This window comes from Haemaphysalis longicornis, unplaced genomic scaffold, assembly GCF_048455015.1.
Source record: "Haemaphysalis longicornis isolate Haplotype H1 unplaced genomic scaffold, Haemaphysalis longicornis Haplotype H1 scaffold_1, whole genome shotgun sequence".
NCBI classification, from domain to species: Eukaryota; Metazoa; Arthropoda; class Arachnida; order Ixodida; family Ixodidae; genus Haemaphysalis; species Haemaphysalis longicornis.
This window is the reverse complement of record NW_027526203.1, coordinates 149317767-149335609: the sequence shown is the minus strand read 5'-3', so window position 1 is coordinate 149335609 and position 17843 is coordinate 149317767. Positions and strand designations below refer to the sequence as shown.

Sequence of the window (17843 nt, the reverse complement as noted above, 5' to 3'; positions counted from 1 at the left end):
CGGTGCTCCCTTTGAGATATACCAACGCATTCATCGCCACAGACTAATTAAGTAGCGGGAAGGCGGCAGCGATGGTCACGCCCTCATCTAATAATAATCATTCCATTCCCATTCCATTCCGAGCAGGAGGCACTTAATTACATTCCCATTCCATTCCTACAAGCGTCGTCCTCATTCCATTCCCATTCATTTCAGACAACTAGAAAAGGTGTAATGATTCCGGAGTGATTCCAATTCCGGCATGGCAACTCCGCAACACTGGTAGCGGAAGGCATCTGCGGCGGAAGAAAATGTCGGATGGCGTAAAAAGCACTGTGGCCTCAGGAATAGATGTGCAGCAAAGAGCAACGAGAACGGAAGAACGGGGTTGGACGACAGTGTCTTCGACGATGACCACCTTGGCGCTCGGAGCAAAGAAAGAATCTTCCAAGAGAGGCGAAAACTCGACTTCGGCAGGTGCACACCGCATGACGGCATGATGGCGCGACAGAAAGCCCCAACCCAAGATTACATCATGAGAGCAAGACGGCAATACGACAAGTTCAACGGTGTACAGAATATTCTGAATAACGACACGGGCCGTGCAGGCTACTATGGGCTTAATCTGTTGTGCACTGGCGGTGCGCAAGGATAGTCCGGAAAGTGGCGTCAGAACCTTTCGAATTGAATGGCATAGGTCGGCGTGAACGACAGAAACAGCAGCTCCAGTATTGATTAGGGCAGTGGTAGGGATACCTTCAACAAACACATCAATAACATTTTCGGGCGGGACGTGAGGACTTTTAGCTTTCGAGGGCGACGCAGCTCTTGCCTCGGGAACTGAGGCTGTTAGTTTTTCTCCCCAGTGGTGGCAGAGCGGCGCCGCATAGGCGACAGTGAGCGACGACGTGGAGAAGGGGAGCGGCGGTTCGTGGACGTAGTAGAGCGGTCAGGCGGCAGCGACGTCATCGGCGGATCCGAGGCGACAGGGTACATTGGCTGCAGAACAATTTTCGGCTGGGCGTAAGCGGGGTCGTAGTACGGAGCCTGTTGGAAGGTGTTCGGAGGTGGCATGCGACCACGGCAGTAGCGAGCTACATGGCCGGCAATTCCGCATACAAAGCATACAGGGCGATTTTCCTGCGTACGCCACGTGAGCGTATGAGGAGGACTACCCACAGCCGTTGGAAGACGGCTCGCCGGCGCGACATTCGGATCAAATTGGTCTGCAACGGACGTAGTGGCACGCCAGGCTGGTCTGGTGGAGCACGCGCGTGCATCACTGGAGGGTGGAACGAAGCAGCAGGCTGCAGAGGCGACATCCCTGCAGTTTAGGCGTACGTTATGGGGGCTGCGAACAGCGCCTGGTGCTGGGCAGTTGGTAGTGCCCCAACAACCTATTCTTGTATCACGTGCCTCAGAGCAGGAGCTAGAGGGGACGAAGGTTTCGCGGTGTACGGAAGTAGAGACACCTGGCGAGCCACTTCTTCCCGAATAAAATCTTTTATCCGGGTGAAGAGCGTCGGGTCGTCTGTATAGGTCGGAGCCAAACTCGACAGGGGCTCGGCCTGAGCAAGCTTGCCGAGTTAGGGCCCGCTGCTTTCGAAGTTCGTCGAAGCTCTGACACAAACGCACGAAGTCGACTATCGTTTGGGAATCCTTGGACAGTAGCATCTGGAACGCGTCATCACCCATCTTTTAAGGATGTTCCTGACCTTGTCCGTTTCCGTCATCGACAGGTCGACGCGCTTCCACAAGTCAACCATGTCCTCGATGTAGCTGGTGAATGCTTCCCAGGCTTGCTCGCCGCGTACACGCAACTGCTGCTCGGCATGGAGCTTGCGTACAGCTGGGTGGCCCAATGCTGCCACAAAGCGGGTGCGGAAGCCAGACCAGGTAGTAATGTCAGATTCGTTATTAGCGTACCACCAGCGGGCGAGCTTGTCGAGGGCGTAAGACACGTTATGCAGCTTAGTCGGATCATCCCATTTCTTGTATGCACTCACACACTCCTTATAGGACGACAGGCAGTCTTCGACATCAGTATCATCCTCGCCAGTGAACATGGTTGGGCCCCGCTGTCGCATCGCGCAAGAGCAGATCACGGGTGCGCCCGAAGGCGCCGGGTGCTGGCTGGTCTCTCGGTGGTTCATCTCGGGCAGTGTCCGGCTGCGAAGCTCCGGTGTAGAACCGAGACCCTTGACCTCCAACACTTGTAAAGGGGAATAGCAGTCACGAGGGTAGTTGATCGTGGGGGTTTATTCAAGGCGTAGAGTAAGGAAACGGGCCGAGCGCAGGTCCAGCCGGTACGAGCTCGTGGGCATGAACGTCCGAGTCGGACCTTCGTCGTCTTCACGATAATTCTCAGGGCATACCCGATTGGGCGAATGGCGCTTCGGCATCTACTATTGTTGTGCCGATTTAACTCTTCTTGTTACGCAATGTAATGCATGCCATTTTTATCACTGGCATCTTTGTGTCCTTTGATATAGTATGGGACGATACTACTCCCTTAACCATGTGCTTCATAAAGCTGATGAAGACAAGAACTCGTGTCCGCCGCACTTGGTGTTGGCAGAGGAACTTCTGCATAATGTTAAGAGCACCACTTTGATACTATCCTACTTGATTGTGTCAAGCACACTTCATGTACACCTGTTATAGATGTGATTTTTTCTACGCCATCTCAGTAGAAATTGTGATTGAGGTAGGCGTGCAATGACCCATTTCAGTGTTCTTGTAATATTCAACGCCAACACAAAGAAAAATTTTCCTCCTGTTACAAATGAGAAACCTGTATTTGTTTTAGGTTCGTTCTTCGAAGTTTAAGACATCACGAGCAAGCCACGTTTTGGGGGAGTTTGGTAGAAGCATGCCCTGCTTGTTGTATGCAGTGGGGGTGACTGAGCTTTGGAGGGTATAATCCAACTTTTCTAGCGTTCGCAGAATCCTCGACACCACTGCATGCATTAATAAACATGCATGCATTAATAAACATTATTCTGGTTTCCATGTGTTCAGGTGTTCGTCTGGTGCCCTAAAAACTCCGTTGGCGTCACCTACAGTGCGCGCGAAGGTGTAGCCACCGTTTGCTTCAGTGAGGCACAGGCTCTGAATACAGCTGTTCCGACAAGTTGGAGGGGTTCTTCACCGCAGTGTAGAAATGACCAAAATGTACACAAACATTAGGACTTCTGTATTGTAACTGTAATTTCCTGCCCCAGTGGAGTCTGGGTTCTCTTGAATGATATTGTTAGCTTCAGGAACGCTCTTTATTCCAGTGCGTCTTAACAGTGCTACCTAAGGAGGGCTGATGGCTGAGTTTTTGTCCATGGCGCATTAGATGTTTCCAATACTGCCGCACGCTTACTAGGTAAATTATTGGAACTATAGGTGGTTAAGCGCACTCGTCAAGATTATTGTGGTGATTCGCCGCCGTGTCACCGCAGTGGGGCGGTTGAGGCGACACTCCGCTAAGTGCTGCGAAGGCTGATGTGGCGTGTTTTCAAACGGTTTTCATAGAGATACTGCGTGCGTGTGGAGTTTAAAATTAAGTCACAAGAGGCTTTAGAGGTGTATACCACATGTTGAGGCAAAATGGGTGGCAGGTAAATAGTAGTAATAACTGTATTTCTTTTTGTTTCAGTGGGCCTTTAAGTGGCTGTCATAAATTATTAACAAGCCTTCTTGTTCTTGTTAATAACCTTACTGGAAACTCTTCGTGGCCGAATCTAAAATTTTTTAGCAGTTCAGATTTTTATCTTAAGTGTTTTCATTGCGATATGGGTGTTTTCTCAAGATTTTACAAAACAGGATAAGGGTGAGCGAAGTTTATTGCCCTTTGTTTTAAACATCGTTACCCAGCTCTTCATCGGATAAGTATTTTTGTTTGTTTCCTTCCAATTTTCCCCCTCAGGTTTGGTATGTGCCCGTGTTAAATAAGGGTGTCCAGCAGGGCAAAATTTCTTAAGAGAAATGTAAATCCAATTTTTAAGAATGCGTCGCAAGCCTGACAAAAATGACAAATCATCAGCCTGCGAAAATAGTAAAACAATTTTGTTAGGATAAAAACGCGATTAAAATAAAAGCCGTAAGATCAGCTTTGCCTCATATGAGTCATGGGCGCGTTAAAAGCGAGAATTAACCTTCAGGTAAGCAAACGTTCATGCGGATGGGAAAATGGCAAGCTGAGGGCGCGTCCGCCATTGTCAATTCTCCGAAGCCTCAAGCCACCGATCAATCGCAAAACGAACTATAACAACTATAAACGAAAGTGCATGGCAAAAATCTTCTTGAAGGCATGAAAGTAATGTGAGCATCCAGAAACGCGTACAAGCAGCTGGCTCCTCGATCGGAAGCCCTCAATGGGACCTGGAATAGCCCGCTGGCTGGTTAAGGCTGTTTCTTACGAAGGCTTTGGTGTCAGGATCTCGTACGCACATTCGGCCCGCATAAGTTATTCACAACATTCAGCGGCTATAGGTGGCGCCACCAGAAATGCAATATGGCGGTTCGATAAATTATGAAGCTGAGCCATGTGTATGCTAGGTGTGCGAAGAACGGTTGTCGCCGGATCAGCGTAGCGACGCACGACTAACGCCAATATGACGTATTAAAGGAAACGCTGCCTCGTAGTAGGCGAAAGAGTACGCGACGCGGGACGTGTTAAATATATTGCTGGCAAAAGTTCGCCAGTGCCCTGACTTGCGTCGTGAGTTCTCCCTTTATCGGAACTGAGTGCTGCTGCCTGCATTTTTGCCCCCTCCGCAAAACTTTGCTGCTTCTTTGCGTTGTTTTTTTTTATTATTTGGAGGCACACTTTTTATTTATTTGTTGGTGAAGTGGTTTCGCGCCAAGAAATTCCGTGCAGTGTTGCGCCGAGACTGCCTGGCGTTCCCGCGCTCTGACAGCATACCGCATTGTCTTGGCGTTGCATCGACCCTGCGTCAGTCAGTCGCCGCGAAATTGTGGTATTTTCAACGGCGCCTGCCTTCGCGGCAGAATCGACCCGTCTACGATATCTGGGGACGACTTCGGCACCCTATATTGTAATACGCTTTCAGTGCGCGAGCACGACAATTTCACGACGCCTGTCTTAGTGAAGGGTTCGTCGTTACGGCGGCAGATTACGACGAGTATGATTACTTTGCGATACTCTTACGGCGCTGACGACTACGGTGCTTGCCTTGAAGCTTGCCATGAAGCTCGCCTTTGTGGCGCTGTCCACGGGACGATGGCAGTGCGTGGCGACTACGCTAACATTTCACAGTTACGACCTTCGTGGTGGGATCGACGCGACGATGGCAGCTTGAGACGAGACAACCACTAGCGACGCGCTTTCAGGATGTGACGAATATGATGGTAACATTGCGATACACTTTCATGAGGCCAGTATGGCGTTTTCACGACGCCTCCTTTCGCGGCAATGTCGACGCGATGAATGCCAGCGCGCGACGACTACGGCGAGCTTTCTCAATGCCTGCCATCGTAGACGTGGCCTTTTTTGTGAGTGCGTGTTCTGCTTTCCGATTCGATGCTTATAACAATTCATTCTTTCTTGAAGCGGTAATGAAGCGGGAACGAGTGGAGGTTTGTTGCGCGGCGGCACTGCGGTACGCAGAACTTTTGGATCCATGGATTGACCGCGCACGCAACGTTTGTGCTGCTTGTGTTCCAGCGCCTCTCGCCTATTTTTCTGCTTTTTTCGCTAAACAAGACCATAAACCACCGACACCTACTAAACGTGAACAAACGCAGAGAATGACAGATGTTTGGATGCAGCGACTGCAGCCGACGCAGCGGCATATAATATTTCGACTGGTTCCGGCGGCCACCCCGCTGTTGGTGAAACTTGTGTATTTCGCATGGAAGGCGATTACGAACACTTCAGCGAACGGCGCTTTTGAAGTTTTTTTCTGGCGAGTAGGGCTTGGTGGAGGATAGTTCTTGACACCAGATGACCCCGGACATTTATTGAGCAGCGTCTCCTACCGCCCTGATCGACGGCAAAACGTTGTTTCTAGTGTCTACGGAATATACACAATTCATAACCCAAAGTTGATATAGTTGCAGAACCGGCAATTTAAGTTTGCATCCAGGAATTATTCACAGTCTATAAAAAAGTACGTAAAATCCCAATACCCGCCAGCTCCGCTTTCGCAGGTAATCATGGCACTTCGGGCACCCAATGGCTAATTTTCACTAATTTTCTCTTCGCGTATGCACTGCGTATTTCTGCAAACGCATGCTCGAAGGCTTTCCACTTAGCCCTCTCGAGGGCGTATCGGGCCTCGAACTAATGTCGTCAAAAATGGTGAAGGTCCTGAACGTCGTCCTCATCGCCGAATGTCGCGGTCCGGGTTCGTTGCTTTATTAGGGGCACTTTCACCGACATAATGGAAGCTGTACAATGTTTTTTTTTCTTAACTCTAACAGGAAAGTTGTTGGAATTATTCTTGTTTAGAGCGCAAACTCGTGAACAAGAATGTACAGTTGTTATTCCGGCTTTTGCTGCGAAGTGGTGTTACCTGTACCTTCATTGTAGACACTTGTAAGAATATATTTCGTATTTTTATTCAAAGATACCTTTTTTGCTTTACTTGTATTTTAATTTTTCTGTGTCTTCGGGCCGAGCTGCATCGGTATTGGTATCTTATTTTTATGCGCACTTATTTGATAAGTGCGCACTTATTTGACCAGCAATTCAGAGATATATATTTTGAATTTTTCGCTTGAGGTACATGAATTTATTGTAATTTTTATTCAAATTAGTGTGCGTTACCCGCCTATACCTCGGTATAGGTTTTATTCAATGAAATGATACGTCAGTTTTTCAAGATGCAAAGAACATGAGATTTCGTTGGCCAGATGTTACGTTTAAACACTAACTGTGCTTAAAACTATTTTAGCCTTATTTAAATCATTATGTGTTTTCCCTATGACATTTCTTTCTTTCTGTCGGCCCCGCCGATTCTGGTCTTAATTAAAGTGACCAAGCTACATCAGCTTATATTTTTTTGAAAATACAGCAGTGACCTTGTGTCACTACCCGCTACCACTGAATCATGAGGAAGAGGTTTTTTAACCATTATTGTGATAACGACAAAAATTACAGCATCGTGAACAACGACTTAGCGTTATTCCTGAAACATTTGCCAATAATAGTTGATGCGACTTGGCAGCAACTGGCACATGGTTGGGTATATGTGCAGCCCTTGAAAAAACGTTCTTAAAGTCGCCCGCATTACCGATGTCATCTCTAATGCGGGTGCAATTCCGCTCATGACACTTTCCTAAGGCAGGAGCTGGCAAATTAAGCCCAGGACTTAGGCAGTGTTTTATTTTGTGATCTTTGCGTTAACAATAATATTGGTCAACTTGGCCGGAAATTCTTTCTTTGCGCACGTGCACCCCTAATAAAAATTAGTCGGAGGCCATAAAAATCACCATGGCCTCCGAATAATTGGGAATCGGAGCAGAACGGGTAAAGTGCGCACATGCATAGTGTCCACCACCGCATCTCACATCCGTGCCCTGGCCGATATTAAGTGCTTGTTAGGCGACCTCTTGTAGACGGCTGTAGATTTAAACAAGTAAAATCCCGGATCCTACCGAAAAAATTCAAGGCGAACTGATGAAATTCAGCTTTATTTTCTCCCACTCTGCTTATTTTATGCCCCGATGTCTTCCATTGTTTTCCTGCGCGTTCACGGTGTGCCACCAAATATAAACGCCGTACCTGTGAAAAAAAAAAAACAGAAAATACTTCTTCTTCAGTCTTTTGTTAAAAAAGTGTATTTGATCTGTCATGTAATGATTTTTTTACAGTGAAGGGCATGTACGGAAAAGCAAAGCACGTCTTTTCAAGGCAGCGTTTACTACGGCGTACCTGAAATTCTCTATCGGTATCTTCAACCGCAACAGCAAGATTTTTGCAGAAAATATTGAAGCTATTGCCAGGAATTCACAGGAAAAAGCAGTAGATTGCTTTGAAATGGTTCACCTGTGCGTAATGGACAACGCAACCCGTAAGTATTACATCTTTTATTTATTTCCTATACACCCAAACCAGTGTTGCGGAATGGGTATCCCCATTCCATTCCAATTCCATTCCGAGGAATTAGAACTTGTCGTGATTCCATTCCTTACAATTCCTCGGAATGACACAAGTTAGCCCATTCCCAGTCCAGGAATGGGCGGAAAGTTCAATTCCATTCCTTGAATTCCTCCACGTAAGAACTGCCTCAGGTGCTCTATCGAGTTACCGAGGAACGCAACATGAATCTGACGTGATCATACGCGTCGAAAACTGCAAACGTATGGTGCAAAATGTGTCACTTGTCCCCGAAGATGCCAGGTGGTAGAAAATTGCGTACATATCTCGTGCAGAACAACTACCTCATGCAAAAAATTACCGTGCCTTCCTTACGAAAGTAGAAAGAAGCGCGAAAGCTACAAGTGCGTCACACGTTCGCTAAAAGTGCGTCTAGACCGATCTTCAAACATTTAAACGTTCAAACCGCACGCGAAGAACGAATCCATGCGGCGATTTTTCTCGCACTAAGTACACGCAACTACGGACGCTCTAAATGTACACCGTTACGTGGTTTGAGATAAAGGTATACTATTGTACTCCTTCATGATCGACGCGTGTGTAATCTTATTTATAACCTTTCGTTTATGTGACTTTCAAGTAAGTGTTTTAACCCAATGGAAGCCCAGTTTAGCGATAGAGAGAGAGAAAGGGAGATTTAATTTGCGCTTTTCGGTAGAGCAACTGGTCTAAGGGGGAATGTATTATTTTCGGACAGAATGCGATAGTAACACTAACAAATCTTTCGTTCTAAAATGGGGAAGTGTCACACTGCCCCTTTTTGCATAATAAGTAGCGGGATCCCACTAATTATTATAGTACTTGCATGTTAGCATGTTTTAACGGTTTCTTCTTGCGCGACGCGATATGAAGCAGCTATTACATTGATGTCTGCTTTTTCCGTTTTGTTGCACAGTCGGTGGCGTGCTACCTTGCTGTCTGCTTTGCGCACCCTCATACCAGCGTAATTAGTATGCTGTGGAAAACTCACAGGCATGTCGCGCGGAGCTCGCTCACATGTACTTACATGCATTCGAAATGCTTACTTGAGTTATTTCAAGTGAATTTACAGGATTGAGCGCTAATGCTACTGTACCAACGCGAGAGATGGAAGGGCAGCGGCAAGGAACACCGTTAACACTTCTTGCATTCACCGTAGGAAAGTCGCCACCGCTTCCACGTTGATCTCTATTTCGCTTGTTTGTTGCCCTGGCCTTACCTCGGCACAATCTGTTCAATACAGAACATTATTTATGACCACATAATTTAAAGTGACAGAACCATATCGTGACGGGAGCCATAGCAAAATAAAGAAGTATAGAAAGGCAGTTTGTTTCCACCAACGAGCAACCTATTAGTCCAAGGACCTGATCAAAATTGTTAAATGACGCCTTCCTACCTGAATTGTGGCGATGTTTCAACTTTCGAGCCGAGAGCAAGGCTTCAGTAATTAGGCACGTTTGTACCCAGGCGCAAAGGCCGCAAATAGAAGCAAAGCAACCAAACCACGAACAAGACTGGCGCAACAGCTGGAGAGGGCCGCACATTGGGATCGAAGCAAAGTACGGTATCGCATTGCTGAGAGCTGTCAAAGCACTCGCAAACAAAAGGCGCTATTTTCACTGCAACTACTATAAACAAACGCCTTTCGGCAGGTGTGTGTTCTGCATTGTCTTATATAATAGTGTAACCGTATATCCCAGCTGCCCACTACCGTAGCGGTCGTAGCGGAGCGTGGAGGTAGAAAGCTCAGTAACATATTCGAAGCTCGCTTCTCACGCTTATGGCGGGTGCCGTGGACACAGGGCCCTCACCCGCTATTTTCTTTTGTTGCCTTGGTTTTAATTTGCTAGAGCCCCGGGCACCCGCTGAAATACTCGGTCAGACGGTCGACATATTGACTTCGTGTTCCCGCGAGATGCCTACCAGGTCGGCTTGCAAGCTACAAGGCTATTCGTTGCGCTCCGGGTACAGAGGGTGGCAGGAAAACGCAAAGTAGACTCGTTGGTTCATGTTTCATGGGAAAACGCTTTACACTGTTATCTTCAATATTTCTCAGCATCAGCTTGCGGTGAGAAACACCGCGGCTTCGGAGGCGCGCCCTTCGTATCCCCCCCCCCCCCCCCCTGTCCCTGCTTGTCGATGCTATTCCCCGCCTGCTGGCCTGGTCACACGGCGCCTGCCACTGAGAGAGACGCTGGTCTGCCATCGCACCACGGGCAGTTGTATAGAGAAAGCTATGCCTCAAACAGCCTGCCGAAGCACGACGAGTAACGGCGCCACCGGCCATACGCGCTTGCGCCGCTGAAAGCTTATTTTCACACACACTGCGGCAGGCTGCGCGGATTCAGTTATTCGCGATGTCGGGTATGCGTTCTTGTTTTTGTCACCGCTGACCCCTTTGAGATGTACCGACGCAGTCGTCGCCACAGACTAATCAAGTAGCCGGATAGCACCAGCCATGGTGACGCTGTCGTTTAAAATCCTCATTCCATTCCCATTCCATTCCTGGCAAAAGGCGCTTAATTCCATTCCCATTCCATTCCTCCAAGCGTTGCCCTCATTCAATTCTCATTCCATTCCGGCATCTCGAAAAAGTGGAATGAATCCGGAATCATTCCAATTCCGGAGTGGTAGCTCCGCAACACTGACCCAAACCCTCAAGGCATTGGACAGGAACGCGCTTAGATGGATTAAATAGATAATAAGAAGTGCCGTACACGGCAGGGAAACACGGCAGAAAAATTTGTTCTTCGGCTGTAATTTTGATGCCGCATAGTAGAGGAAATAACCAAAGACACGGTGGGATCAAATGACAATTTTTTGTATGCGGATGGCGGGTCGGTGGAAAAGAATACAAAGTAACTAGTAATCACCCTAGCTGAATTACCGTGCTTTTCAATATTCAATGTTCAGCAATGACTGCGATTCTTGCAGGAAGGGTTTGTTTGGCGTCACTCATGTACAACCCTTTTCTCACTTACGCAAGCCACAGGGTTGAAAACAGTTATTTACTTTTTTTGCAAGGTCGATCGCCCAGTGCGTATGTACGTGGGCTGAAGTCGCTGGAGGTAGAGAGGTGTATACGGGCTCAACGTTCGGTTAAGAAAAAAAAGCTAATACACAGGTATAGGACACAAGACTGAAGAAAAACAAGCAACACTTTAACAATAAAATAGATTTTACGCGAACACAGCCGCATACGCGCATGCATCCAACATGATACGCAAAATACAAAGGGATGACAGGTGCATGCAAGGCGACTAACGCACGGTCATACGTACACGCGCACAGAAAAAGGTAATTCGAAAATACACAAAGATGGATATACAAAAACATGCTCTACGAGGAAATCCAAACAATCAATCAGTACTACACGTCGGCCTACAAGGCGTGGCCCGTAAGGACCCAGCAAACACTCCAGCCGTTCCCCGTAGGCATGGTCCACATACGAACCCTCGGTATGGTTGGCCTCAACACTACAGTCCGACAACTATCCAAAATCTTGACGAAGACGAGATGGTTTTGCCCGGCGGCTCGCTGACGCTTTCGGGGCCAGGGTGCGGAATAAGAATGGTCAATACGACTCATTCATGCACTTTTAATTTGTCGCATCACATATCCCACCCCATACATCGCCCTCAAACCCGCAGAACGGAAGAAAGTCTATATAATAATTTTAAAAGGTTTCAAAATTGGACTTGCCCTCCCCCCTCAAACGTCCACTTTTCGTTTCCTCGAACTCGGAATCCACAACACCCTCGAAAAACTCCTGGTAGCTCAACGCAACAGCCAACTCACCAGACTCCTCCTTACCATTACCGGCCGACGCGGCCTCCAGGCCTTCGGATACCCTACCCCACCTGCTTCACAAGCCCTTCAGCGCATTCCACCTTCAATCCGGTCCCACATTACTGCACCCAAAATTGCTAACAATATGTACCCAGAATTCAACTAAGGTAGAAGACTCTCCTGGCTCCGAATACCTTACAATAATAACGGATTCCCAGAAAGCGTGCCGTAACATTCAACGTGGACGGATCTCGCTTCCCGCCTTACGCGAACTCGTATCAGTCAATCCTTTCCCCGAGCTGTACATCGTCTGGACCCCTCGCCACTCTTCCCTCGAGGGAAATGAGGCGGCTCATGCCTCTGCCCGCGCCCTTTCACACCGGGCATTCCCTCAGGGACAGAACCCACTCTCCACCTTCTGCTGTTCCATCACGCTACCACGACATCCTGCACCATTATCGTAACCTTCGCCTCACTTTGCCTTAACCTCATCCTTAACTAAAAAACGAAGAAGCAATCATCTGGCGTCGACTACAAACAACCACCTATTACAACGCACCCATCCTCCACGCTATTTCCCCTATCCAATACACCCTCACCTGTCACTTCTGCCCCTCTCTTAATACCACCTACCACATGGTGTTGGCCTGTAAAAATACCCCATCGCTTACCTCGAACCCCAACCCTTCCCCAGAGCAGTGGGAGGGCCTGCTGACCAGCTCTCGTCACGCTGACCAGACCTTTCTGGTCACCCGCGCCAGGGCTGCAGCCAAGGGCCAAGGGTACCTTGACTGAGGCTAACCCACCCCACCGAGTGACGGCTGAGCAACCACCGTTTGCTCTATTAAACGTTTATTCTCTCTCTCTCTCTTCATGTTCACGACGACGGTCGAGAACTCGGTCCTAGAAACGAGGCTGGTCGTGCCGCCGCAAGCCGACCATCGTGCTTCCTCTAAAGAGACTTCACCCCCGGTAACCACCACCATGCACATGATGCACCAAGTGCGAACTCGAACAGACTGCCCCGCGCCGCCCCTCGCGCCTCTTTAAAAACTGATCTCCAACGAGACGACTCTCCCGCAGTGCAGCGGCTACGTTGACCTTATTGGGCATCCACTTCCCTGCCGAGCTGACGTCGTCTTCCCGGAAACGAGTTGGCCACGCCGCCGGAGCGCCGCGACGCCGTCACAATACCTCTATCAGCACGACGACGATGGAAAAAAGGCTAACACACCAAAAAAAAAAAAAAAAAAAACAGGGTGAACAAGGTGTGATGACGCGAGCGGAGCGGAAGCCGCAAAGGCAGACTCCCGAACAAGATAACTTAGGTTCTGGCCGGACGTTTCTGACAATATCTGAGAGCACGAACGCACAGATGAGGCACACACAAAAAGAGTCAGTGGCTTGCAAAAAAAAGCAATATTAGCATGTGGCCAGCACGCTAACGAAATCAACAGCGCCTAATGTATTATTTTGCATCAAATAAGAAAAAGATTGATCGAGTATTGCGTACGCCATAGTCCACGCGCTGGATATTGTCGCCAGGGGTGGCCTTACTTGCGCTGCTAGCGCTGCTTGCGCATTAGTGCTGTTTGGAGTTTTGATAAAAAAAATTTAACAAGTTGGTAAATATATAGCGCGTAAATAAGAACATCACTACAGCTCTCTAATATGCTCGGCATAATTTTTTGTTACAGAAGCAATATTAGGCGAGGACCTGGAGCTTCAAAAGAAGAATAACCAGCAGTACGCGCACGGCTACCCCACGTGAGACATTTTTTTAAAACCATTCATAACACATAAAAGCTAGAAATAATTCCAAGAACGCACATGATGATGTTAAAAAACCTTCCAGCATATTGTTGCCCAGGCATAACTACTGAAGAGGTTAGACTGCATTCGCACGCGGAATGTAACCCTTGCGCATGACCTTGTTTCATCGGTGCCTGATCGCATCGCCATCATCATCATCATCATCATCATCATCATCATCATCATCAGTCTGCTCAGGTCCCCTGCAGCACGAAGGCCTCTCCCATTGACCTCCCACCGCTCCTGTCCTGCGCCACTCGAGTTCACAGTTTACCCCCGAAGTTCCGTATTTAATTTCTTCGTCGTGTTAATGGCCTCCTCCTTCTTCTTGACCCATCTGTTGGTATCCACTACTCTAATTTTACACCGGTTGTCGCTTCGTCTCACTACGTGGCCAGCCGAACTGCAATTCTTTCCCTTTATTTGAACTATGACATCGCCAACTCAAGTTCGTTCCGTGATCCTGGTGGCTCGTTCGTTGTCCCTGAGTGTTATTCCTAACATTATTCGTTCCATGGCCCCTTTGAGCCGACCTAAGATTGCTTTCTAGTTGTTTAATAAGGTGTCAAGTTTCAGCTGAATGTTATCACCTGAAGTGCGCACTGGTTTTAGATTTTTCTTTCTAGTGACAGAGGTAACTTACTTTTCATTATTTGGGAGTGTTTGCCGAGTTATCCTCAGCCCATTCCTATTCTGCGCCGCATTTTTTTCTCGTGGTTAGCCCACAGCAATAACCATCTGTCCGAGGTAGTTATATTCTGTTACTTCTAGCGTTTCATTTCCTAAGCTGAAGAAGACGTTCTTCGCATGCTTATTCCTCATTACTTTAATTTTTTCATATTTATTTTTATGCCCGCGGCCGTGATTTCTGAATGTAATTCCAAGCATTGTTTGCGTGTGTTCTGCCTTCTAACTCACCAAGACCTTGTCTTCCACAAACTTCAAATGGCTCAAAATGATCTGTTTATCTTTAACCCCATGTTTTCCCAGTCAAGCTTTCTAAATACCACCTTCAAGCACGCTTTGAATAGTTTTTGAGAGATGGTATCTCCATGTCTTACTCCCTTTCGGACCGACAATTTTTCGCTTTGCTTGTGTGGCGTTATCCTGCTCGTGCATTTCTTATATATGTCTTCTAGATCTCTTATGTAGGTTTCCTCTATTCCCTGGCCTTCAACTGTTTCTAAAACGGCTGCGGTGAGTGCGGAATACAACGTTTTCTCGTTATTTAAAAATTCCAAGTAAAGGGTTTAGTGCACTCTGCGGATTTTTACATCACTTCACGGACGACATGGATGTGATCCATGGTTGAGTACCCTTTCCTAAACCCAACCTGCTCTCTCGGTTGATGGGAATCCAGGCTGTCACCAATGCGGCTAACTGTAACTTTGGTAAAGAGATTGTAAACAACTGAGAGTAGGCTGATGGGTCTGTAAGTCTCGAGGTCCATGGGATCTCCCTTCTTGTGAATCAGAATATTGTTGACGTTTTTCCAGGCTGTGGCCACTTTTTGCATCTTCATGCATTCCGAAAATAGTACAGCAAGCTTTTACAGTAAAGTATCTCCTCCCCCTTTCAAAAGATATACGGTTACGCCGTCATCACCTGCAGCTTTTCCTATTTTCATGCCTTTGAGAGCACCTTCAAATGTCTTATTAGTTACTAGTCGGACATCGCAAGTTGAGCTTGTATTCTCGGTGGGTTCTCTGGTTGTAACATCACTGGCATACAGTCTGGTCTAGAATCGTTCTGCTACCTTAATTATGAAGTCCAAGTTGGGCGTAATCTTTCCCTGCTCATCTCCGAGCACGTACATCCTGTCTTTGGCGATGGCTAGCTTTCTCTTAGTTGCTTTCAAGCATTCTCCTATTGGCAGCGTTTGTTCGATCACTGTCATGTTATATACACGAACGTCTTTAGTTTTATTTTGTTTTACAATTAAACCCGGATATAACGAAGTTGACAAAATCTCGGAATCATTCGTTACATGCAGGTTTAGTGGTAAGGCTTGAGTGAAGGAAGCAGAAACGCAACCAGACTGCTAGACATTAGTGACGGGGAACTCGTCATTCAAGGATATATTTCAAGGTAAAAAACGGCGTGCTTTCCGCCTGCTGCTCTCCCACGAGCTTAATCACTACACGGCACTCCAAGGAATCAAGGTCATTTACCACCGTATGCGCAAACGTAATTCAAGTGTCCCTTTTGCTTTTAGACACCTTTCAGTGCGTTAACACGTTTCAAGGACCAAACCTACGCTGAAAGGGCGCCTTTTTGCGAACTTCAGGCTCTTTTCAGCACTCAAAATTGTTGAGAGCTTGCTAGCTGGGATATTTCACGCGACGGCGACGTTCTTCTTTCCCGCCGGCGGAGACAGAACTTAAAATTTCGAGCTTGTGTTGACAAGATGATACTTTTTGTTGTTTGGCAGCAGAACAGACACTACAGGTACCAGCGGAGACGCGCAACAACACGTCGACAGGCAGGCCTAGCACCTAACCGACACCGCACTCAAACGTGCAAACACACAGTAGATTGCAGTGCGAGCGGAATTCGCTAAATTACGGCATTTTCGTAGCCTATTTTTCAGAAAAAGGGCACACTACAATGATACCAACTTAGCGAATTTGTTACATCTAGGTTAACCGTCGCAACGCCTTCGTTACATACAGGTCGCAAACACATATGCTTCGAAAGGGATGACAATGGGGAATTGAAAATAGAATTTGCTAGATAGACGGTCGTTATATCCAGGTTTAACCGTATTTTGGTTAATCAGTTTTGACAGCTCGGCCAATTTAACTCGATCCACCATACTTGAAACTCTCATGTTCTTACGTTCGGCAATTAGTTCCTTGTTTTCTTATTTAGTTTTCCAGTTTGTTCTCTACATGCTGCTTCTCCCACAGCTGCTGCTGATCCACTAAGTGCCGATGTTAGGTTGTCATATAGCCTGTCTACGCTGACCTCTTTCTGTTCGTTCAAAATCGAGCATTTGCTTTGAAGAGCTATCTTAAACTCCTGCGATCTGGCTCTGACTGATTCCACGCGGGGTTTCTTAGTTTTCACGAGTTTCATTTTCTAGATTCTGACATTCAGCCTTAGCTTGCCTGCAACCATGGGTTACGGGAGGCAGCGACGGCCACATAGAGGCTACCCTACAACAAGCAATCGACGTCATCGAAGATCGACTTCGTGACACTGGACTAATATGCTCCCCAACCAAATCGGAACTCTTGGTTTTATCACCTTACGGGCGACGCACGAACATCACGGCGGCCGACGGCATAATTCTAAGAACAAGAGACGGGACCGTCATCCCTCACGTAAAGACCTTGCGAGTCTTGGGCTTACACCTCGACGCGCGTGGATGCAACGGCTTCACCGTAAATAAGCTCGAAACCAAAGTCACCACAGCAATCAGATTAATCCGGAAAATATCCACGCGCTATGCGGGCATGAAAGAGGCCAGCCTCCTCCGCTTGGTACAATCTTTTGCCATTAGCCACATCGCATACGTGGCCGCCTATCACAATTGGAAGACAGCGGAACGCCAAAAGCTCAACGCACTCATCCGCAAGGCGTATAAGATGGCGACAGGCCTATACAACCACACCAGTACGGAGAAGCTTCTCGAATTAGGCGTGCACAACACTCTCGAAGAAATTGCCGAGGCTCAGCGCACAGCGCAACGTACGAGGCTACTGCAAACCCGCACTGGGCGACACATCCTGGACCGCCTGGGCTTTCGCAAGCAAGAATCACAACGTAACAGCGAACAATCACTACCACTGCCACGAAATCTCCTACACAACCTACGTATATGTCCCATCCCCAGACATATGCATCCAGACCACAACCGAGAACGACGACTCGCGAGAGCCAAGGCCCTAACCGCCACTCACGCCACGGACACAGGAGCATTCTACGTCGACGTCGCTCAACACCCAGGTCGACCAGACACCTACACCGCAGTGGTGATAGCCGCCACCACTGGCGACCTATACACGGCGGGCAGCATCAAAGCCAAAGACACGAAAAACGCTGAAGAAATGGCCATTGCCTTGGCGTTCACTAATCCGAAATGCTCCACGGTGTTAAGTGACTCTCGCTCAGCGATCACCAGTTATGCTACAAACAGTGTGACCCCCAGTGTTGTGAGGGTGTG

At 47.7% G+C, this 17843-nt stretch overlaps 1 protein-coding gene across 1 annotated transcript in view; it reads left to right on the top strand.

Annotated features, from left to right (window-relative positions):
- Positions 1-17843, top strand: part of LOC144137907 (cytochrome P450 4V2-like) — an 84489-nt gene that overhangs the window by 25034 nt on the left and 41612 nt on the right. Inside the window, exons 5-6 of the mRNA XM_077669927.1 lie at positions 7807-8006; positions 13561-13630. Of these exons, the coding sequence (XP_077526053.1) occupies positions 7807-8006; positions 13561-13630 (270 nt within the window). The remainder of the gene's footprint in view (positions 1-7806; positions 8007-13560; positions 13631-17843) is intronic.